The sequence below is a fragment of the Dendrobates tinctorius genome, unplaced genomic scaffold (assembly GCF_039654945.1).
Source record: "Dendrobates tinctorius isolate UK_male_01 unplaced genomic scaffold, ASM3965494v1 ptg000028l, whole genome shotgun sequence".
Classification (NCBI taxonomy): domain Eukaryota; kingdom Metazoa; phylum Chordata; class Amphibia; order Anura; family Dendrobatidae; genus Dendrobates; species Dendrobates tinctorius.
This window is the reverse complement of record NW_027361696.1, coordinates 60,622,582-60,647,379: the sequence shown is the minus strand read 5'-3', so window position 1 is coordinate 60,647,379 and position 24,798 is coordinate 60,622,582. Positions and strand designations below refer to the sequence as shown.

The 24,798-nt window shown below is 45.0% G+C and overlaps 1 protein-coding gene across 2 annotated transcripts; it reads right to left on the bottom strand.

The window, feature by feature from the left end:
• Positions 1-11,707: 11,707 nt before the first annotated feature.
• Positions 11,708-19,562, bottom strand: APOE (apolipoprotein E). 2 transcript variants are annotated; one of them, XM_073570809.1, is made up of 4 exons: positions 19,510-19,562; positions 19,221-19,280; positions 18,885-19,035; positions 11,708-13,391 (listed from the first exon to the last, which is right to left on the bottom strand). In XM_073570809.1, the coding sequence occupies exons 2-4, from the start codon at positions 19,261-19,263 to the stop codon at positions 12,761-12,763; spliced, it is 825 nt and encodes a 274-aa protein (XP_073426910.1). In that variant the 5' UTR covers positions 19,264-19,280; positions 19,510-19,562; the 3' UTR covers positions 11,708-12,760. The 2 variants fall into 2 exon arrangements, with proteins under 2 accessions (XP_073426910.1, XP_073426909.1); XM_073570808.1 differs by lacking the exon at positions 19,510-19,562 and adding an exon at positions 19,417-19,444.
• Positions 19,563-24,798: the final 5,236 nt, after the last annotated feature.

Genomic DNA, 24,798 nt, shown 5'->3' with positions numbered 1-24,798 from the left:
AGCAGAGTCTGTGATGGCCCTGCATTGGGGGGAAAGCTACTGACCTTCTGCGGGTCTGGACTGTCAGGAGTACCCTGGTCACACAGATGGTGATCCCAGCAAGGCAGCTTCCCCTGGAGAAAACGGGGTGCTGTCCTAAAAAGGGAGGCAGTAACCCAAATTGCAATGGTTGCCCAAAAAGGGGTGGAGTCCCAAAATGGGGCGGTATCCTAAGAGGGACTACTTGTCCAAAAGGGGGTGGTGTCCCAAAAGAGGGTGGTACCCCAAAAAGGGAGTAAGTGCCCAAAAAGGGGTGGTGTCCCAAATGGGGGTGGTTTCCCAAAAGGGAGTAAATGCCCAAAAAGGATGGAGTCCCAAAAAGGGGCAGTATCCCAAAGGGGAGTAAATGCCCAAAAAGTGGTGGAGACCCGAGGAATGGTGGTTACACAAAAGGGGGTGGAGCTTCCCAAATTTAAAGGGGTGGCACAGACAGACTGTTGCCAGGGGCAAGTGTACTATGTGTGTCCAGTCTGCTATTTAAACTACCCACCTGGCAGCTACGAACGTGTACCCTGCAGATGAACGAGACAGAAATGTATGGACTGGTCGATTCTGGGACCCCGGTGACTCTGGTGAGAGTGGCGCCCCAGGGATTTGTAATACCCAATAGGAAGGTCGGTGATATGACTTCTCTGGAACATTCCAGAATCTTCCATTCTCTAAACTACAGATGAGACTTTGCATGTCACATAGCTGCGGCCCTTCCTTCTTCCCCCACAGCTCTGTGCCTGCTTGTAACCCTACACCAGACACTTCCTGTGCAAACATTCTCCTCTCCACAGCTAAGGAATGTTAATTAGCTAAGTGAAAAGAATGTCCTTTGTTCCTTACCATGCGGCGAATTCAAGTTTGGGGAGATATTAGCGAAGCTATAGCTCGGACTCCGTTCGCGACAGAAAAATGAAACAGACATTTCTGGGATGTGCTCTGATCCGGCTGCACTACGATGGTTCTTATGAAGCTCTAACCCCAGCAGAAGCCAAGAAATTAGTTTCTCCTAAACGGTGTGACATAGCGACTTCATGTTTGGTTGTGGATGAATGCCAGCGACACGCTGGATAACATGAGACTATGTGCGTGTTTATACGAAGTACCCTCTGCGAGATATAGTCATTATAAGTTTAGCAGTCAGATTCTAGCTCCAAGAGAAGGGGGAGGACCCTCCCCAGACTACCCCTCCAGTGATGTCACCAGCGCAAAGCTATAAGGTATTCCCTCCCTAAAATTGGTCATTCCAGCTAGAGATCTCATGCCAAGAGGTTCTAAGATGAGTGGAGATGTTTGGCTCCGCCCTCCTCCCACACATGGTTAGTCTAAAGACCATCTAAGCACATGTACAGTAAGTGTTAATCTCTATATTAATCCCATTTATTTTGCATTGTACATATCTAATGTCTCAACTTTGTAACATCTTTTTTGCCTGTGTAGTCACTGCCCGCCTTTTTGGGAATCAGTTATAAAACTTATTAGTCTGTCTTCACGCTCTAAGAATGAACTTACGCGCCTTTCAGATAATTACACTACTGAATTGGGTTGGCTTGGAACCACACTATTAAATTTATAACTTAAGCAGAGAAATCTGGAGCTGTTGGCGGCAAAGTGTGGTCTGGGCCCTGGGCACTGCTGAGAGTGATGGGAGGGATTTTATAAGCTGATTGGGTGGCTGCGGCCAGAGCCTTTATAATTCCCTCACTGCAGCGTGCCGGGTTGCCAGTCCTCATTGAAGCAGCCGGCCGGCGACCGATTATCGCAGGTGTATTTCCCTGACTGACCTGTGGGTAAAGGGTGGCGCCGGAGAGCTGTGAGTTCTAAAGTGGAACTGAAAAGTTTCGTGAAGTATTGTGGGCAGTGGTGGGACAACCAAAATAAACCACCCTGCGGTAAATTGTCAGGGCAAGACTAGCTTGCTGTTTTTTTATCACATGGTGCCAGCGGTGGGATAACTAAGATAAGCCCCCTGTGCCCGTGATAGCCGTGTGTTGGCAGTACGTTGCGTCCCTCCGTCTGTGACATACCCGTGTCAGCGGCAGGATTATGACATATTGGTGGCAGCACGGTGGGATAATCATAGAGCATTAGTGATCTGGTTTGAGCAATCATTCCTCTCACTAAAAACCTGCACGGTTCCTGCGGGGCCCTGCTTCATAAGTTTTGGAGAACAGACTCAGTGTTTACTAGTCCTGAGACAATTGTGTGTACGTGCGAGTATCCCCTCCCTCCTCTTCGTTTTTCTATCCTATCTTTTATTTGGCAACCATGACTGCAAAAGGAGAACGCTGATACACACAGCAGAAAAAGGAAATTCTTGCTGGAGTATGCATGTACTGAGGCATTGACGCCACAAGCAAAACCAGAGACCAACTGATCGCAGCTCTGGTGCAGCAGGACAGAGCCCAGAGCCCAGCGGGCGCAGAACCCGGCACCAGCAGAGATGGCGCTGCAGCCGAGGTCCAACCACCATATGCTGGCCCCACATACAACCAGGGCAGGTTGGACCCCTACCTGCAAGCAGCCTTGGACGAACTCTATGCCGACAACCGTGATGGACGTGTAAAGCTGATCCAGCAAGCTCAGGAGAGAGCTGAGTGATAGGCCCAAGCTGAGCGGGAAGCCCTGCGAGCCGAGCGGGAAGCCCTGCGAGCCGAGCGGGAAGCCCTGCGAGCCGAGCGGGAAGCCCAGCGAGCCGAGCGGGAGGCCGCGAGGGCCCATGAACTTGAGATGCTCCGGCAAGGGGGAACACCCTCCACAGTCCGGAGCAGTGAGCCCAACAGCGCTCAGATTCCGAAGCCCCGGCCAGAGCATTTTCCCATGATGGAAAAGGACGGAGACTTGGACACGTTTCTGCGGGCCTTTGACAAAGCCTGCAGACAGTACCGGCTGCCTACGGACCAATGGGCCAGGTACTTGACCCCAGGGCTAAAAAGGCAAAGCCCTGGAGGCGTTTGTTTCTCTCCGGTCAGAAGACGATGACAACTATGATGCCATGAAGCAGGCCCTGATCGCCAAATACCGGCTGACACCTAAGGTATACCGAAAGAAGTTCCGGAACCTCCAATGTGGCCCACACGATAGCTATAGCAATGTGGTGCAATGACTCAGGACCCACTTTGACCAGTGGATCCATGGACTGACAGTTGATTCCATTGAGCTGCTAAGGGACCTGATAATCAAAGACCAATTCCTGCATCTTTGCCCAGCTGAGGTCCGACAGTTCATCCTGGACCAAGAACCTATGAATGCGGACAAAGCCGCGCAGATCGCCGACAACTATGAGGCCAACCGGAAGCCAGAGACACAGAGGCCAGTCACTGCCAGCTGGAGAGGGGGTAAGCCTGCAACCAACCCCAGTGCCCCTGCCAGCCGTCCCTCCGGAGGCCCTGTCCCTGTTGCCAACACCAGGCCTACTACTGACAGTCGCTAGTGTTACAACTGCAAACGGACTGGTCATATCAGTGCTACCTGCCTGGAAAGGCAGAAGAACCTCCCCAGCCAAGGCCTCTGGGCCCAACGCCTCTGTTCTTTTGGTGGGAGGTGTGGTTGGGAGGACTGATGACAACTTGCAACACGTCCAGGAGAGTCTTGCTACAGGCCTCAAGGACACCTGGGCTGAACGAACCCTCTTCCGTCCTGGACTGGCGGCCTGAAGAGTTCATTGAGGGGAAAACCCTGATTGTCACCGGGATCGGGGGCGTCCGCTGTCCCTTGCCAGTGGCCCGGGTTTTTCTTGATTGGGGTGCTGGGAGCTGGGTGAGGGAGATGGGAGTGTCCAATAACCTGCCCACTGATGTTTTATTGAGGACTGATTTGGGGAAGATGGTTGCATACTACATCCCTGACCCCCCTTCCCCAATCTGATCATAAGGGTAATGCAAAAAATGATGATGATGGGAAACTGAATGTGTTACCTGACAATGCTTTATTGAGTAATGATGCAACTGATAACCCTTCTTTTCCCAGGAAGAATGTTCAAGGTGATGTAAATGTACAAAAGAAATCTGATAACCATTCTTTTCCTAGGAATGATGCTGATGATGATGTATCGGTGCCGACTGAACCTGTTAACCATTTTTCTGAAACGGAAGATGTGTCCACAGGTACCGAAGTGCTCAGCCCCGTCACTCTGCGGAGTGAGACGGCTGAGGAACCCCTAACCGGAGCAAGCGTCGGTGCTCAAGAAAATGGGGAGGTGCATGGGAACCGTAAGGAAGGTGATGCCATGCAACTGACCAGTGCCACCGAGGAAGGTAACTTGCCCATAAGTAGCACTGCTCCTGAAGTGTTGGGGGTGGATGGGTAAGTAGAGCCCATGGCAGCGCCGGCTGGTGGGTCTGTAGAAATCCCCGGGGAGAAAGCATACATAGCCACTGTCACCCGCAGTCAGAGTGCCCGGATCGCAGGTAGCGCCCTGCCTTCTGGACCCTCTTCCGCTACAGGAGAGACTGAACCAGAGGTGAACCAAGAGCAGGTTCCAAAGGGTCCCAATGAGGAAGGGACCCTGACATCACTTCTGGCTGCATCCAGCCAGGAGTTCCAGGCCGCTCTGCACTCAGATGCGAGCCTGGAGAAATTGAGACACCTCGCCGAGATGCCCACCTCCGGGACTGATAAGGAGAGGGTGGTCTGGGAACGAGGAAGGTTGTACCGGGAGACAGTACCCGGAGAATCCCAAAAGGAGTGGTTGAGGGAAAGAGCTGGTCGTCCCCTATCAGTTCAGAACCTAGTTGTTGCGGATTGCCCATGAGATTGCACTCGCTGGACACTTGGGGGTCAGCAAAACTAAGGCACGGCTGTCTCAACACTTCTATTGGCCCAAGATGGGGACAGATGTAACCGACTACTGCAGCTCCTGTAACACCTGTCAAAGAGTGGGTAAGGCGGGGCCTGCTCTTAAGGCTCCCCTTATCCCTTTGTCAGTGATAGAGGAGCCTTTCCAGAGAATCGCGGTGGACATTGTGGGCCCGCTGGCCGTCCCCAACAGCTCTGGAAAGCAATACATCCTCACCGTGGTAGACTACGCTACCCGGTACCCAGAGGCAGTAGCTCTGTCTTCAACCAGGGCAGATAAGGTGGCTGATGCACTGGTGACCATCTTTTCAAGGGTAGGATTTCCCAGGGGGATGCTTACCGATCAAGGGATCCAATTCATGTCTCGCCTAATGTGAGAAAATGCAGGTGAGGCACCTGGTATCGAGTGCGTATCACCCAGAGACCAATGGTTTGTGTGAACGCTTCAATGGTACCCTCAAACAGATGCTCCGCATGCTGGTTGAGACCCAAGGGCGCGACTGGGAGCGGTACCTCCCACACCTGCTATTCGCTTACAGAGAAGATCCGCAGGCCTCGACAGGGTTCTCCCTGTTGTGAATTCGCTTTCTGGCCTACCTCTGGTTACTAGTGAAGGTAGTGGAGCTGGTGGTATTGACAGAGGGGTCGCGAGTTTTCTTCCCGGGCTCCCTCTGGTGGTTACTGGAGGTAATGGAGCTGATCTAATTAACAGAGGCCTGCCACCTGATAATGAGGAGGATGACTGGAGATCTGGAGTTTCTGACTGGATTTAAGACAGCCGACTCCCTCTATCCCTGCTGGTGATTTTTTCCTGCCTCCTGAGGTCTTAGTTTCCAGCTCAGTCCCTGCATGCTCAGCTAAGTGTTCTTTTGTTATTGTTCACATTTGATCTGGTTTTGTCTATTTCAGTTTAGTGTGTCAGCCAGCTCCGGCTGGGCTGTGCTGAATTTCCATCCTTATGTTACTGCTTGTGCCAGTTTGTTTTTGTCCCTTATTAGATTGGCCTCTTTTTGCTCTGCTTTCAGAATATGCTAGAGTGCTGATATAGTGGGCGAAGTCTAGTGTGACTTCAGTATTTTTCTATTAGACGTGTTGGGCATTTTTTGCAGGTTTTTTTGCGTGATTGCAGACAGAGTCTTTCCTTTCCTGTCCTTTCTAGTTAGTGTGGGCCCCATCGTTTGCTCAGTCTATTTTTCTACCTACGTTTGTGTTTTCATCTTGTCTCACCGACAATATATGTTTGGGGGCTATCTATTCCTTTGGGGTCTGCTCTGGGGCAGTTTAGATTTCCCCTTTCTTGCTTTAGGCTTATTTAGTTCTCCGGCTGTGTCGAGGCATCTAGGATCATCGTAGGTACGCTCCACGGCTACTGCTAGTTGTGTGAAAAGGAACAGGGGTCTGCAATCCGCTTACTTACCAACCTCTCTGGTTTTCTGTGGCTTAGCTTGGTCTTGCTTTCCTCCTCAGTGACCTAATCATAACATCTCCCCCTTCGAGCTCCTGTATGGCAGGCGAGTGCGGGGACCCCTTGGGTTGATAAGAGAATCCTGGGAAGATGAGCCAAACCTTACAGATGTGTCCATCATGGATTATGTCATGCGCTTCCGTGACAAGATGCAGACCTTGACGCAGTTGATGCATGACAACATGACGCAGGCTCAGGCTGACCAGAAGCACTGGTACGACCAGAACGCCCGGGAGTGGACCTAACAGGTGGGTCAAAAGATGTGGGTGCTGGTCCCCGTACCAACGGATAAGCTTCAGGCAGCCTGGGAAGGCCCATACATCATCCACCAACAGCTCAACCCGGTCATCTACGTGGTCACGCTTGACCATGCTCGTGGTAGGCGCAAGGCCTTTCACGTCAACATGCTGAAGGCTCACCACGAATGTGAAGCCTGCATCCTACCGGTCTGCAACCTGCCCGAGGACGGGGAGGAAGACCCACTCCTGGACATGCTGGCCCAAGCCAAGGCCAATGGATCTATTGAGGACATGGAGGTAAGTGCCTCACTATCCAGATCCCAGCGGTCGCAGTTGTTGACCACCCTGGAACTCTTCCGGGCCGTGTTCTCCAACCGCCTGGGACAGACTGAGTTAGCGGTACATGAGGTGGACACCGGGAATCATGCCCCACTACGGCGAACACCTTATCTGATCTCTGAGGAGGTGCAGCAGGTTATGCGCTAAGAGATCGATGAGATGTTACAGCTGGGGGTGATTCGATGGTCCAAGAGCGCGTGGGCCTCACCTGTAGTCTTCGTGCCTAAAAAGGATCGGACCACCCGGTTCTGCATGGACTACAGGGAGCTCAACGCCATCACAACCTCTGATGCACACCCGATGCCGCGCATTGATGATCTGCTTGAGTCGGGGATACTGGCAGATTCCCCTGAGCCCTGCGGCTCAGGAGAGATCTGCCTTTTTTCACCCCCATTGGACTGTACGAGTCCACATTCATGCCCTTCGGCATGAAGAACGCCCCTGCCACTTTCCAGCGGATGGTCAACCACCTGCATCGGGGACTGGAGAAGTACGCCGTGGCGTACCTGGATGACATTGTGGGAGAGGGGAGCGGCTCTACAGCAGGAGGATAAAGGGCTCTTAGCTGAGGGGGTTGTGTACCTTAAGGTGGTAATATCTCCTAAAATTGACAGGTCAGACGCAGGGGTGACCGGAGGAAAAGGTGCGTTTGCCTAACTTACTGACCAGAAGTCACCTGGTACTACAGTGTGATGGATAGTGGAGCTGACACGCGAACAGAGTGCATTTTGTGCATTTACCATACTGTGGGGTGTGACACAGGTGTCGGGGTGACTGTGACGTGTTGTCCCCGTTAGCCACCACTAGGGCGGAGGACAACTTTGGGCAGACAGAAGCTCGAACCCAGAGTAATGATAGTGCGCCACAAGGTGAAGGCAGCATGACGCTGGTAGCCCTACCAGAATGTGTGACCATTGAAGACAGGGAAGCTCCGGGAATGAGGTCTAACACTTTTAAAAATGGGGACCGCTGCTTACAGGAGGACCGGTCGGGTGGTGGTGACTTCCATTCAGACGGTGACGACAGTGGCAAGGAGTGCAGTAAGACTGACTCAGGTCTAAATGGCAAGTCTACTGCCCATTGCCAGGACCTTAAAGTTGGAAAGGGGCTGAACAAATGGCTCCCTCTTAGAAGATGGATAAGGAGGAGACAGAGATCTGTCAACATCTGGCGAAGGAGTGTTTAAAGGTGGCAGATTTACAGGCTGAAATAAAGACAATTTAGGCCTGTTTCACACATCAGTTTTTTCAAATCAGTCAAGATCCGCCGTTTTGCAAAAAAACGGATCCACCATTTTGCTTGGCAGATCCGTTTTTTTCCCATTGAGTTGCATTACCGGCGGATCTTGACGGATGGCCATCTGTTGGATCCGTTTTTTTGCGGATCCGCCAAAATTTTGGCGTCCGCCGACATGTCTGGATGGACCATGCAATGTTTTTTCAGGCGCCCGGTTCCGCATTTTACATTGCGCATGCCCAGAGGATTTGCTACGGCCGCAAATTTAACCCTGTTCTGGCGGCTGAAAAAAAATTCTCTCTCTCTCTCTCTCTCTCTCCTTCCCCAGGCAGCGGTTCCTTTAAAATTCTTCCTTCCACGGATCCGTTAAAACAACGGTCCGGTGCCAAACGTTGTGGTCAGTACAGGAACGGATCCGTTGTCCGCCATTTTAGCGGATTTTAACTGGCAAAAAAAACTGATGTGTGAAACAGGCCTAAAGAGCAGATCGTACAAGAAAACGCCCTGAGACAAACGTCTGAGCACAGAATGGATGTCCTGGAGAAGGATGTCTCTGAGCTTAGAGGTCACCTATCAGCGTGTCAAGCCATGAACCAGGCCATATTGAAAGATATGGAGGTGCTCAGACAGGCACAAGAGAAGCATCAGCAGGAGTTTCTCCGGAGAGAGGATGAGCGTCGCTGCCTGGCAGAGTAGCGGGATACAGCTCTTCAGGAGCTCAAGATAGAGAAGGAGGCTAATGTCTTTCTGGTGGGGAAAGTCATTGAAAGACTTGGGGAGGTGATGCAAGTGCTCGTGGATAGATCTGTTGTGGTGAGAGTGAGGATTCCACCGGATGGTGAAGTCCGGGTAGCAGATGAAGATGGCATGTTTCCTTTCATTGTTGTTGGCTCAGTGGAAAGCATTGGGAACCTCTGCATGCTCCTGGAATATCGAATGACGTACCTACAAGAGGTAGAGCAGCTGATTCGGAAAACAAAATGTAGATTAAGGTACAGCTACAGGAGTTGGAAAGGAAATGGCGACTGCTTCCGGCCCGGGATATGGAGAGACGAGGGGCTTCTCTTGAGATGGGCAGTACGTCATCTGAAGCAAAGGGGGTTAGAGGGGGCGACTCCTCTGTTAACTCAAGGGCTGAAGCCCAAGACAGACATGGTAACCGCTGGGGGCGGGGATGGCCTAACAAAGAGGTGATGTGGAATGATGCCTAAAACCGACTGAGACGGTCCTCTCGACTTGTGGGGCAAGATGACATGGGTGACCGGTCTCGAGGCCCCGGGTGTGTGACAAATGATAAACCCCACAAGTTTGAACAGAAGGAGGGTATGTAATGCACTGACCCCTGTGACAGCTAGGGGGTGCTATGTGGGCTCCCCAGGTCATGCATACAGGCGTGTGGTGATGCAGAAACAGTGACTGGCAGGGTTGTGAATGGCCGATATATGTCACAGGGATGGATGCTCCCTGAGATGCAACCCGGAGTGTTTTATTATTAGTGCACGTGAGCACTAATATAACGGTTAGTGCACCTGGGTCCGGGTTGCGGGTAGCTATGAGAGATGGGAGGGTCAGGCTACCCATGTTACCTCACCTTTGGGTGAGGGTGCTGGCTGTACCCCTGTTTTCCTTCAGGACCTGCCATGAGGTCATAACCAGGTGACCAGCCATGTCTCAGTAAGAGACTGTACTGTCCTATGGAACTGAGTGTTTAACGGACATTGCCCTGGCCTGTGTGTGAACAGGGCCTGAGGGAGCAAAGCCCTGTTTATGGACATTATTATTTTATGTTGCCGGACCTAAAGGCTGTCTATTCTGTGTTTGTGCTGCTGGGGATATGGAGCAATAAACCCAGGAGAACTTTTAAGGAAATTCAGTCTTCCTGTATTTTATAGTGCTGCCAAGCGTGCATTCCCCAATGCACTCAATGAGCGCTGCCTTACAACATGGAAAAGCAAAGTCGTTGAAAAAAAATAAAAGAAGACTGAAAAGAGAAAGAGAACTTAAAAATTGGTGCAAAGCGTAATAATAAGGCGCAAACACTAAAGCCATAAATTACTTCAGAAAAGTGAAGAAACGACAAAAAGGAATTAAGGCCAAAGGCATCAACCAAGTGTTTGGCTGACAACTCATTCCATTGACTTCCCCATTAACGTGCATGCTCACCTCAGCCAAGCGTGCATTTTTATTTCTATGGGAGTAGGGTAATGAGCAGCTGCCAGACAACATTCAGGGACTATATGCCCACAAAAGCAAATGATTGCACATATTGATGTCAAATATGCTTCAAGGTGAGTCAGGAGGCATCTGTACTCAGTCGATAATTGGCCTGTTCTGGTTGATTTCCCAATTTTCAGTCAAATTGTCTGGTTCTGATTCCCGAATTTCAATCAATGTGTGTGGGCATGCCCAAATGACTGCAAGGGTGTAGCACTAACTCAAGGAAGACAAATGAAAAGTCATACATTGGGTAAATCTTTAAGTGTAGTGGTCATGATGCTGCAATAATTTTTGGAATAAGAGCTATAACCAAAGGAGTTAGAAGACCTCTTGATAACACAAGAATCTTGATAAAAGAAAAATGAAGGGATGAAAAAACGCTAAAGATAATCCCATCATGTCATGGTTGATAAGGGTGTAGATACTTTTCTCCATTAGAAGTATTTTGTCTGTATATTAGTGTGATATCATATCTTGGCCAATGGTCTTCATCTTCAGGAGTCCATGTTTGCTTTCTCATTTGGAATATACTTACCATGGACCTTCTTGTCTACTTTTCTCCGGAAAGACTTTCCGATGCTCTCACTTGACATATATTTTATGGTCAACGATTTGCGTTTTCCAGGAATATTACCTTGATAGACTATTCTTAGGACTCTCCAAGCCCGGCACAGGAACCGATAAGTATAAAGTAGGTACAGTGGCACTCACTGGAACACAGTTGTCCTAACTTTGCACTAAACCCTTGTAAATGTGACCGTGCTTAGTCTGTTTTGCCGAGTTGGAGTACCATCACTTTGTGCGGGTTGTGCTCATGGAAAGGAAGAGATCCGGAGAGTGTAAAGAAGGTTTCACACCAATTCGTTTCGACACAGGACCGGTAACCATTTGTTTCTTCACCTTGAGAAAGCTGCCGAATTGCATTGGTGTGAAACCTTGTTTATACTCTCCAGATCTCACCCTTTCCGTGAGAAGTGCACACACATCATGATAGTCTCCATTTTGCCAAACTGCTATCTGGGTGATACTCTTCTCCAACCATGGGTCTGCTACTTCACATCAGAATCCTACAAGTGAACGCTACAATCACCCTCACCCCAAACCTGTTCCTTATGGTACTGCCCTATCTGTGCTCACTGTCCCTACCAGATCTTCCTGGGTACTCCAGTTCAGCTCATTTATGTGAAGCTGTTGCACCAGACTCGGTCACATTTATGGATGTCACTGTGGGGCTGTTGTGCACCAACAAGAATTCCTAGAACCCTACATAATATACGTTGGGGTAAGGCATTAGATCCATGAAAACCCCTTTAATGCAAAGGAGCATATGATCCAAAGAATATTTTTTGGTAAAGCCAATATAAAAAGACGAGCTCTCTGCACAAAATATGTCAGCTGTTCATTTTATTTAAAAAATATTTATCACAATTGATAAAATCTCTATAATGTACAGCTGACAAGCATTACATACGTGGCTCCTGGAGAGAAGAAGCCATAAGAAGATATTACAAACACATAAAACAATGTAAAACAATATAAAGAGACAAAGTAGTAATAAAGAAAAGCATTAGAAATACTATTTGGGTATGATGAGGTCCTGTACACTGTCGGAGATATCCAGGACACACAGTAATTGGGTTCAGCTTAGTCCCCAAAAGTAAGTTCCGAATGATGCGGTACTATCACTAAAGGGGTTGTCTAGGGATTCTTTAAAAAACTGAACTGATAAAATGAAAAAATAAAAAGCTTACCTGTTCAATCTCCTGTAGCTCCAGTGTGAATGCTCTGGCGGTCATCACTGATCTGTGTTTACTTACCGGCAGCAATGACATCACCTATATCCACCTGACTGCTGCAGTCAATCACTGGCCTCATTAGTGATGGCTGTGGGTATTTATTGGCTGTAGAAGCCCTGTGGATGTACGTGATGTCATTATTGCAGGGAAGTAAAACACAGACCTGCAAGTACCATCAGTCATTGCTTCAGATTGAACAGTTAACAACAAACTTAACCCTCATTTAGTTAGCAGTTTTTACTATTGTCCTCAAAGGCACCTAGATGGCGCTCCACACCTTCACACTCTTGAAGTTGAGAAGCAATGTTCTCCTAGTTTTTTATTATGGTGCCCATGTTGAGAGATACTTGGTGATCCAAATATGTCCATCAAATTTCTTCAGACTTTAGAGGTGAAGGAGAATGACTCTGGACTTCAAGGTCTCCACATCTGGAGCAATTAGGAATGTTAACTATTCTGCTGGTGCATAGTATCTTTGATGATGAATGTGGTTGTATTCCATAAAATGTTGGCCTTATATCTACAGCTTAATGCTGGCTACGGCTACAAGCTTTTGGTTCCAGGATTAGCAGCTATTTGCAGAACCATTACATGTGTGAAACTATGAGTGTGGTGGTTCAAGTCCAAGAATATGGGTCAGCATCTTATTGCTTTTTGTTCTGGAGACTCTTGGCCATATTTTGAAGCTGGTTACGGAGGTTGTCTATGGAAGGGTTGAACCACTTTTTCATCTGGTCGGCCACCTTGTCTACACTGCTCTTCACGTCGGAGGCCATTTTCTTAACTTTGTTTTGGACGTCTTTGGCCACTGAGGCAAATCTATCCCGGAGTTGCTTCCCTTGTTCATCCATGACATCTTTCAGTGACTGAAGACGCTCCTGTCCCTTTTTCTTCAGGCTGGACACATAGGGTTCAATGTTTTTACGGAGGCTTTCTACCTTCTCCTGAGTGTTCTTGCTGAGGTCTTCCCCGTACTGGCCGAGCTTTTGCTTAAGATCATCGCTATCTTTTGCAAGACGTTTCTTTAGCTTTTTCATGTACATACTGACTTTTCCTTGAACGTCTTCAATGTTCTGGTCAAACATGGAGCGCAAGTCTCCTGAGTATTGGATGGCCCGAGATTTGGTGTCTTCCATATCGCTCTTGAGTTTATCAGCGAGAGCGGAGACCTCATCGTTAAACCGTTCCTGAGCATCCTGGGCCATGGGTCCAACTTTGCTCTTCAAGTCATCAGCGTAATTGCTTAGTTCTTCCATTGTGTCTTTGATAAGTCCACTAAAAAAACAAAAAGTGTTATACAAAGGAATTAATAAAGAACACAAGCACTAGTAGTAAAGTAGGGTGAAAGGTCAACAAGTCAAACACACACATCATGTATTTATGATGAGTCTTATGAGTTTATTACTTACAGTATATTGAACTTGCAAATCTATTATCTATCTATCTAACCAAGAAGGAAGCACTCAAATTGATTAAAGCAAAAAAAACTTCTGTTACCCAATAAACAAAACATATCTATATACCTATCTATCTTTATTTGTTCTATCCATCTATCTATCTATCCATTCACCCATCCATTTACCAATTCAACAATCCGTCTCTCCGTCCATCCATCCATCTACTCATTTGTCTGTCCATCCATTTGTCAGTCCATCCATCTATCTGTTCATCAGTCCATCCATTCATCCATCCATCCTTTGATCTGTCCATCCATCAATCCATTTGTCTATCTATTATCTATCTATCTATCTATCTAGCTATCTGTCTGTCTGTCTATTCATCTGTCCATCCTTCTAACAAATAATTTGCCCATCCATCAATCTATCCACTTGTCTGTCCATCCATTTGTTCATTGTCCATCCATTCATGCATCTATCAATCCATTTGTCTATCTATCTATTATTTATCTATCTATCTATCTATCTATCTATCTATCTATTATCTTTCTATCACCTATCCTTTATCTATCTATCTATATATTATCTATCTATCATCTATGTATTATCGATCTATTATCTATCTAATATCTATCTATCTCCTATCTATTATTTTATTTATTTTACTCATATATATAGTGCCACTAATTCCACAGTGCTTTACAGACATTATTGGCACTGTCCCCGATGGGGCTCACAATCTAAATTCCCTATCAGTAAGTCTTTTAAATGTGGGAGGAAACCGGAGAACACGGAGAAAACCCACGCAAACACGGGGAGAACATACAAACTCCTTGCAGATGTTGTCCTTGGTGGGATTATCTATCTATTATTTATTTATCTAATATATTTTATCTATCTATTATCTATTATCTACTATCTATTATCTACTATCTATCTATTATATATATATCTTATCTATCTGTCTATCTATTTATTATCTATTATGTATCTGTCATCAATTATATATCTATCTATTTTATATATATATATATATCTATCTATTATCTATCTATCTATCTAATATCTATCCATTATCTATCTATTATTTTTCTATGATCTATCAATATTCTCTCTATTATCTATCTATCATCTATCTATATATTAGACTATCATCTATCTATTATCTATGTATCAATTTATTATCTATCTTTAAATCCAGTCTGACTGTCAAAATACGGAACTTGAGTTTCAGCTATGCAAGTTACTATGGAACATGTTCTGACTGATCGGTTTGGGTCACATTCCATGTTTCTATAGATGAGTCGCTGAGTCTGATTTATGTATTTTAGTTTCCTGCAGGCAAACACCACAGGCAACACTCCCCGCTCTCAGCAGTCAGTAGAGAATGTGCTTTATAGGCGACTGACAATATTCCAAAATATGTATCCTGAATGAGTCACACAGACTTGCATCCAAATATTTTTTTACATACTTATTTTTTTCACCCTTTATTTAATCTAAATTTTCATATTATTTAATATATATATATATATATATGTGTATATATATATATATATATATATATACTTATATACTGTATGTGGTTGGAGCTCTGCGCCAATGATAACAATTTTCTTCCATACATCTAGGGCAGCATTTATTATTTGATTTGGACCAGTTTACAGGGGGGTTGAGAAAATAGTGTGAGGCCGCAGGGCCACCATTATTGCAACTGATTTATTAAAACGTGTAGTCACCACTAGGGGGAGCACACTGCACACTGAATATGCAAGAATTACAATGATAAAACGGTGCGATTAGTTTCTAAACTCTCTCTGGTGCTGATTGTTGCAATCGCCGTCCCTCCGGAAATTATTGACATAGATGACTTTTCAATATAATCTGTAGGAGACGTCAATCAAAGGCGGCAGGCCAGCAAATACAGGTAGAGTGGTAGTGTCATGTGCGGTCCAGAGACACCCCTCGGCATAGATTTGCATGTAGCATGGGGATTTTATGAAACTCATTTTCAAAGGCTTGCTAAACTACTGTGGGAAAATAATGGAACCTCCCAGCTGATTGATGCTGCACACGGTTCGGGCAGCAAAGTCTGGATGAATATGCATTAAAATGCCAATAAAACAGTATGCAGATTGGCTTGCGAGCTCCCTCTAGTGGTGACTGCAGGCATACACAATGCTAATATTTAGCTTGGACACATTCCTATACAAAAAGGACATGCTAAATAGAAGGGGGAGCAGTCAATCACTGGGATCTTGTCCAGCCGCCATCTTAGGGAATCCATCACCCGATGCTAATATGGTTATTATAAGGGCTAAGTCCCCTACAACGCTGTACAGCCCATGTAAAAATTATGTTGGTGGTGACGGATTCCGGAGTGGTGTGAAAATATTTTTCTTAATCATTGTGAATAAAGGAAAACTCATCAACTTTAAAATATACGTTGTGTTTCGGGTTTGTTTGTAATAGTTTCAATAGTTCTGCTTGGAAATGGAAATATTACATCCAGAGGTTTAATAAAGGGAACTTGTGAGCTGAATCACGATGCCTAAACTACGGGTAGCACGAAGTGAAAGCTGGTTGCACGATTTCAGCCAGAAATATATTTTAAAGCGGTTATCCGTGACTTTAATATTGATGACCTATGCTTAGGATAAGTTACTAATGCCTGATCGGTGGGGATGCGACACCCGACACTCGCACCGACCATCTGTTCCCCGGGGTCGATGGCCGAAACTGCTCAGTTGTGGAGCAGCACAGCTCTGTTGACGGTACAGTGGCCGCAGCCGGGTACTGCACATCCGCCACCATGATGGCGTCTCCTCGCGCTGCAACAGGTGATTGACAGGTCTCTTGCTCTTGGAGCGGCGCTGGGAGATTTTTAAAGTATATTTCGCCTGATATGTCGGAGTGTTCAACGTTTAAATCTCTACATGTAATATTTTAATTTGCTGACAGCAAACAGAAGTATTGAAGTTGCCTGCAATCGTGCGTCCAGAATTTGCTGCCCGAACCTTGTGCAGCATGAATCAGCTGGGAGGTTCCGTAGATCAAACAATTCTTGGAGCTGAGCATTTGCTCCATTTGTATTCAGATTTGACAATCCCAATTTGACAAAAAAAAACAAAAACGCGTTGATTTGATGGATCAAACCCACCAGGATTAGAATAAGTGACGTGTGCGTGAGATTCCACTCACTTTTCTGGTATGGTAAAGTGCAACGTTTTTGAAAAATGCAGCATGTGAATAGACACTTAAATTCCAGAACTGTTTTCAAAACCTTTTTCGAGCTGCCACTGAAGGGAAACCTCTGCAGAACTCGCTACAGTGTATCCGAGCTGACCTCCTACAACTGGATTTTAGTTTCAAGCAGATATTTTACAAATGTTTAAAAAATTGGAAAATATACGTAAAATATATTGCACAGTTGCAGAATTTATGACATATAACCAGAATAATCCAGTTGCTTCTTTTATAACATTGATGGTAGAAATAAAGAGATATGATAACTTGTAATTATAAGGATAGCGGCAGATGTTCCGAGAACCGTCAGGATGGAACATAATGTGCATTTTTTTTATCACATGCCTTAAGGCTACTGTCACAGGCACAGGCTATGTCACCCAGGTCTACGTGCCCCGGCCTGTCCTGCTCATTCCTACAAGCTCTCATTGCAATGCTCTCAGAACATTGCTGCTCATAAACTGTTGCACCTGGCGACATCTGAGCATGGAGCAAGGAGGAGACGAGAAAGGACATGAAATAATTATATCATGGAAAAAGTTCTAGGGTTAGGGTGAAAGTCCAATATTAGAAATTAGGTTTTGGTTTTTTTTAGGAACAGCGCCACCTTTGTCTGCAGGTTGTGTCTGGTATTACATCACTTTATTGGGGGTGGGCTGCAATGCCATACGCAGTGTATGGGTAAAAGTAGCGCTGTTTCTGATTAAAAAAAAAAAACCTTTTTTGTAATTTAACACATTCCTTTCTATGTAACTATAGACTTACATTTATGCACGTCTGGGCCATCCTTGAAGAAGACAGATGGTGTGAACTCAGTCATAATTGCATTGTGTATAGACAAATTATTACTAGAAAGATAAGATTTGTATTTCTTTAGATATTTTTATTTATTTATTTAACTATTTACTTTAAGTTTTTAACTATATTTATTTATATTTACCACTTCATATATTTTCATATTATGTTTTACTATTTGAATATTTTCTATTTATTTACTTATGTACTTTAAGCTTTGAATGTTTTTTATTTTTATTTATTTTTACTCCTTTATATATTTTTATATAAAATTTTATATTTTTTTACTATTTAAATAATTTTTATTTATTTTCAGATTTTTATCCTTTTTCCACTATTTTACTAATATATATATATATATTTATTTATTTATTTATTTATTTTTCTTACTTTCTAATATTTTGATTTACTTATTTACTTTAAGTTTTGAATTTGTTTTTTTTTACTATTTTAGATATTTTTATATTTTTGTTAGTATTAAATATTTTGATTTATTTACTTTGTTTTGAATTGCATTTATTTTCATCTTTTTGACTAGTTTTACTTACTTATTCACTTCATTTTGAATTTTATTTATTTTCCATTTTATTTATATTTCAATATTTTTACTATGAGTTTTGAATATGTTTTTACTATTGAAATATTTTTATTTATTTTAAATTTTGAATTTTATTTATTTTTTTACTATTTTATATATTTTTAATTTTTTTACTATTGAAATAATTGTATTTATTTTATCTTTTTTTATTCATTTTTATTTTATTATTTGTTTTTCATTTTCAACTTTGAAAATAAATTGGAAATCATCCCCTATAGACAAAAAACTTGTTTATAGAGTATTTGATTTAATTAAGTTTTAGAAGTTTATTCATCCTTTTAAAGTTAGGTCAACGGTTGTAAAATTGATTGCAATTCTCAACACCCCTCAGTGATCATCTGTTTGAATTTTTGCAGCTTAAATTGGGTTTCTTATTGGCTAATAATAGCTGAACATTTTGCAACAACAGGATTATCCTATTCAAACAAATGATAACTAGGGGTGGAGAATGTTGCACACCCAACCAGTCACCATTAATAAAAGTCTGGATAATCCCTTTTAAATATGTGTCTACCTTGGCCATTGAAATTTCATTGCATTATTTATATTCTTTCCATGGCAGTTGTGATAATGTAAATTGTTTCAAATAACTAGGTTATTACCGCTAATCCTTATCCACCCTTGGGGTATTAGGTTACTAAGTCTAGAAACTCAGTCCAATGGTCAATTTTACTAATACATTGCACATTACTGCCACCATGAATTAAACTCTTCTTTTGTCATGCTACTCACTCAAGTTCCTTGCCAATCTGAGAATCTCTCATCTTTAACGAGGCTTCATCTGCAGCTTCTTCCACTTTGTTCAGGGTCTGCCAAAAGCTGTCCAGGGCAGACTCCCATTTTGTCTGGGGGGCATCCTTAAAAAGCGACCGGGCCTGGGCTCCTATGGGAATAAAATTAGTGAGTGGTGTCCAAGCTTAGAGATCATAATAATGCTAGAGTATGATGGTAATAATTGGGTCAGTGGTATGGCTTCAGTAGTTGTGCCTCCATTGGTGATTAGCACCACTATCATTTTACTCCATACCACTAAGTCCCACCAATATCATTAACTATTGTATAAATTACCTGTCAGGAGCCCAATGGTCAACAATACAAATGCCCACTTCATCGTTCTCCTATAGGATCCTAGAAGAGAAAATGGACATTGAATATGATGACAGGACAACCTCAATCTTCTAAGAAGCTTCTACGTTCCTCACGTAGAATCTTATCTAAAAATACCTAAGTTCAAGAAAACTCCCAAATCACAAAGTTTACTTACTGGTCTTCTTCATCTATCAATACCAACCATATAAGACTAACTATTCCTACCTCCCCCACTACCACCATCACCACCACCATTAATCTTCCTCACCTTCTCAGTAGCAACTGCTCCCCCACCCTCTGTCTGCCTTTATATAAGCTGCCGGCTGTGACTCCTAAGGGTTGCACTATTGCACCTTGAAGCTGAAGGCAGACACATGATCAGCGCTAAGTTGGAGGGGGCGAAGTCTAATGAGCAATGTATTCTCTGTACAGGGTTAACCCTAAGATAGCCGGCGAGTGACAGAATGGGAAGTAATGAATATAGGCCAGATGTTGTAATAAGTCATCCCCGCACCAGTCAGGATCAGCTGCTGCCTGTATGCTCACTGGTGCTTGAAAGTTTGTGAACTCTTCAGAATTTTTTTTCATATTTCTGCATAAATCTGACCTAAAACTACATCATCTGATGAAAATTGCATCATTTCACACAAGTTCTAAAAGTAGATAAAGAACCAACTCAAACAAATGGGTCAAAAATATTAGACTTTGTCATTTTTTAATTAAAATGATAATAATATTTTTTTTGTATCATATTCCGCAGCACTTTACAGTTTGCACACATAATCATCCCTGTCCCAGATGGGGCTCACAAATTCCCTATCAGTATGTCTTTGGAATGTGGGAGGCAACTGGAGAACCCAGAGGAAACCCAAACAAACACAAGGAGAGCATACAAGCGCCTTGCAGATGTTATCCTTGGTGGGATTTGAACCCAGGACTCCAGTACTGCAAGGCTGCAGTACTAACCACTGAGTCACCGTGCTGCTGTGCACCGTGCCAAATGATCCAAATGGCACGTCTGTGAGTGGCAAAAATATGTGATCCTTTGATTTCGCTATCAGTTTCAACCTTTATGTGCAGAAATTACTACATCTAGCACTTTCTGCTAATTTCTGATTAGTCCTGCACATTGGAGGAATTTTAGTCCATTCCTCGCCACAAAACAGCTTCCCCAGTGTTATGCTGGTAGTTCAGGTCAATTGTGGAAAGAAAAAGTGTATCCAGCAGTGGAATCCTCTTCTAAAACCTGATATATTTTCATTTCCATATTTGATCTGTGGAAAACCCACCACTACAAAAGCTGTTTTGTAGTGAGGAATGAGCTAAAATTCCTACAAGTACAGTGGAGAAAATAAGTATTTGATACAATGCCGGTTATGCACGTTTTCCCACCTACAAAGAATGGAAAAGTCAGTAATTTTTATCGTAGGTACACTTCAACTGTGAAATACAGAATCTAAAAATAAAAACCAGAAAATCACATTGTATGATTTTTAAATAATTAATTTTAATTTTATTACATGAAATAAGTACCAACCAACAAGAATTCTGTCTCTCACAGACCTGTTAGTTTTACTTTAAGAAACCTCCTACTCTGCACTCATTATTTGTATTAATTACACCTGTTTGAACTTGTTACCTGTATAAAAGACACCTGTGCACACACTTAGGCTGTGTGCCCACTTAGCGTTTTTTAAGTGCTTCTGCAGCGCTTTTAGACAAGCGATTCTGCTGCAGAAATGCTTAAGAAAAGCATCCATTTGATTTTTAATGAAAAATGCACATGTTGTGCCAATGGTGCGTTTTTAACCGCTGCGGAAACGCTTAGCGATTAAAAACACAGCATGTTCATTAATTTTGCTGAATCGCATGTGATTCCGCATACCATCAATTATATGGGCAAAAACGCTTAGGAAAACGCATGCAAAAACGCTTGACAAACGCTTACAAAAGCGCGTCAAAAAACGCATGAGTTTTCCCGGGAGCAGGGTGTGCGATTCTGCTCAGGTTTATTCTGCTTCAGAATCGCTACGTGGGCACATAGCCTCAATCACACCCCAACCTCTCCACCATGACCAAGACCACCAAGACCAAAGAGCTGTCTAATGACACCAAGGACAAAATTGTAGACGTGCACAAGGCTGGGATGGGCTACAGGACAATAGGCAAGCAGCTTGGTGAGAAGACAACAACTATTGACACAATTATTAGAGAATGGAAGAAACACAAGATGACTGTCAATCTACCTCGATAGTGCCTTGTGAGATAAGGATGATTCTGAAAATGGTCATGAATCAGCCCAGAATTAGACGGGAGGACCTGGGCAATGATCTTAAGTTAGCTGGGATCACAATCTCAAATATTACCATTAGTAACAAACTACACAGTCATGGATTGAAATCCTGCAGAGCACGCAAGTTCCCCCTGCTCAAGCTAGCACATGTCCATATGTGACACCCCAAAGTCCGGTTGTCACAGTGACATCGCCTCCCTCTAAGAGGTGAAGTCATGCTTGGAGGCAGAAGGGGGGGCCCCATGCCAGGTAACATAGATTAAATCACAATTCCTGCTGCAGGTCAGAAAAGGGAGCTGCCTTATAAATTCTGGCCAGCAGAGGGGGTTGGTGTGTCAGCTAGAAATGAGCTGAGGGGGTTGTCATGGAAACGAGAGCAGCGGTGAGCTGTGAGGGAAGTGACAAGACAGTTAAACGTGAGGTAAAATGATCTTTCTGGAAAATCCAGTCAGTTCAAGACAGGGAGCTGATCTTTGAAGAGGGAAAGGACACAAGCAGAAACAGAGAGGCTCTGGGGAAGCTAAAAAAACTGGGTATAGCAGACCCCAGAGTGAAGCGCTAATAGAGAGGAAAGGGACGTCAGAGTCCTTGGTGGTCAGGAGCTGTATGTCCTGATCGCCGAATCTGAAAGTACAGGGGATTGTAAATTCCTGTGCAACATTGAGCACCTGAGGGCACGGCAGCAGATAAGGAGCCCGGGGCTGACGGTGAAAAGGACGGTACCCGTGGAATAGGCTCATGCTGACAGTCGTACAGGTTAGTGAAATCATCACGCAATTGAGGGTCGCAGCTTAGTTATAAACAGCGGTGACCCACACACAAAGCTCAGAAGGAAGGTCCTAAACCCCCACCTGGCAAGGTGGATCCCCTGAATGCCTCCAGGCGAGCCGGACTCATTCCATCACCTCTATGTGGTACTCCGGATTGCAACCAATTACCAGTAAAAGATAAAGAAACTGCACCTCTCTGTGTCCTCCTTTAATTTCTCTGCACCCCAACGTTCACAGCCATTTTGACTATTAATCTATCATCTTTGCCCTGGGGCTATTGCTCTACCTGTGGAGAGCTATTTTCACCTCCGCTGTGCCACATCAACAGTCTCAGGGGAACAACACCGCAGCGCTGGTCACCTCTGTTGTAGCTGCTTTCTGTTCTGACCAACAGTCAGGTATGCCAGATCACCAGTGAGGCCGGATTAGGAGTTTTTGCCCTTAATTCACAAGCGCTTGGAGACAAAGAGACTCAACACACACGAGCCGTGGTCAAATTGTCATGATTCAGGACGGGGTTTCGCTTTGGCCCGTCCTGGTCTGACTGGGGGTTAATTGCTCCGCCTCTCCCTGGCAGAGGGCGGCTATTTAATGCTCACTGGACCTAGGTCCGGTGTCAGTTATACTCCTGCCCTAGGCTGAGTTAGTTGACCTTGTGCGTACGTGTGCCTTGTGCCTGATATCTTGCTTGCTTGTTTGGTTTTGATCCGGTTCTGTCCCTGTTACGAGTTCTGCCAGTCCCTCTTGTACTGCGCTACCTCTCGTGTATGACTCTCTGCTTGTGACCCGACTTCTCTCTGCTCGTCCCCTTGGTACCACGTCGCCCTCTTGTGCATGACCTTTGGCTTTGTCTGACCTCCCGTCTGTTTACCCCTCCTGTACCTCGCTGTCCATACTGTGAATGACCTCCGTTTTGCCCGACTCTGAGTTTCCTGTCTCTGAAAGCAGGACGCTAAGCCCCGCCCCCTTGCAGTCACATGACCGTAGGTCCCGTGCCGGCTTGCTAAACTTCATCACTCAGGTCCTGTGCACCTATACTTTCTGGCTATCCTGGTCCCCAGGGGTCCCTACAGTGCGGGTGAGTCCCTGCTCAGCGGAGGCTGTGCGCTGGCGCTGTCAGGATCCTGATATTATAACTGACCAATACCATTTTTTTCTCTGCTCCCTTTCTCCTGTGTGTGATGGATCCTATCCACGCTCTTTCTGAGCAGGTTAAACACCTGACCCAGATGTCTCAGAAACTCCTTGGAGAACAATGAGTCCTGGCTCAGTCTCAGCAGCTGATCGCTGACACTGTGCAGGGGGTTTTATCTTCGGGAGCTCGGGATGTTACATTAGTTTCCCCTGAGTCTCCAGTGAAGTTACAAGATACCTTTTCTGGAGATAAAAAAGATTTCAGAGATTTCAAGGAGGGCTGTAAGCTTTTTTTTTCCTTAAGACCACACTCTTCTGGGGATGAAAGTCAGAGAGTGGGGGTCATTATGTCTCTGTTAAGGGGAGCCCCCAAGCTTGGGCTTTCTCCCTTTCTACCACAGCCCCTGAGCGTATGACTGTGGATGCATTTTTTGAGGCTCTGGGGCATATTTATGATGAGCCTGATCGGATGCGTATGGTTGAGGACATGGTGATGAGTGTGTGCCAGGGGAAGCACTCAGCCGAGTGGTTTTGTACAGAATTCAGACGCTGGGCTGCTGAGGTCTGTTGGAATGATGCCGCCCTCCGGGGTTTGTTCTGTAGAGGCCTGTCTGAATATCTGAAAGATGCCTTGGCTCTCCACACTCCGCCTGATTCCCTGGAGGAGGCTATGACACAGGCCGTCCGAATGGATCGCAGGCTACGGGTGAGGGGAGTGATGCAACTGGAGACACCTTTATTCTCCCAAGGAAGGGGAGGCAGTCCTATATTGGAAACCATAGAGATGGGAACCATCGACCTCAAGGAGAAAGAAAGGAGACAACGGCGCTTGGGAAAATGCTGTTTTCACTGTGGCGATTCTGGACATTGGAAAAAGGATTGCCCCTCCTGTCCACTAACCAACAAGCGACTGAGCCCGGGTTATTGTCGTGGAGGTCACCCAGGCTCTCAGGTACCTATTTCTGCCTTCTCTAAAATGTTGTTGGAAGTGGAACTTTGCTGTGGGAGTGTCTCCACATCCACTTCTGCCTTCGTGGATTGCGGATCAGCATTGAACTTTTATTGACTCTGATTTGGTATCCAGGTGTAAGTTAGGGACAGTTAGGTTGGAGACTCCTATTCACATTGTGGCCATTGACAAAACACCACTGGTAAAGAATGACATTATGTTTCGTACTGAAGAGTTTCTCCTTAAAGTGAGTTCCTTGCACCAGGAACATATTTCATGTTTTGTGATGGACAACCTGCCAGCGGGACTGGTGTTGGGGTTCCCCTGGTTACAATTGCATAATCCTGTAATTAATTGGGAATGTCGGGACATTGTTAAATGGGGTCCCTATTGCTCTGAGAAATGTCGTGA

What these genes read in the sequence shown, in the direction of transcription:
- APOE (XM_073570808.1), bottom strand. An exon ending in GACCATTGGGCTCCTGACAG is followed by an intron (nt 19,036 to 19,220) that starts GTAATTTATACA and finishes TTATTCCCATAG; the next exon opens with GAGCCCAGGCCCGGTCGCTT. An exon ending in CAGATTGGCAAGGAACTTGA is followed by an intron (nt 13,392 to 18,884) that starts GTGAGTAGCATG and finishes TTGTTTTTTTAG; the next exon opens with TGGACTTATCAAAGACACAA.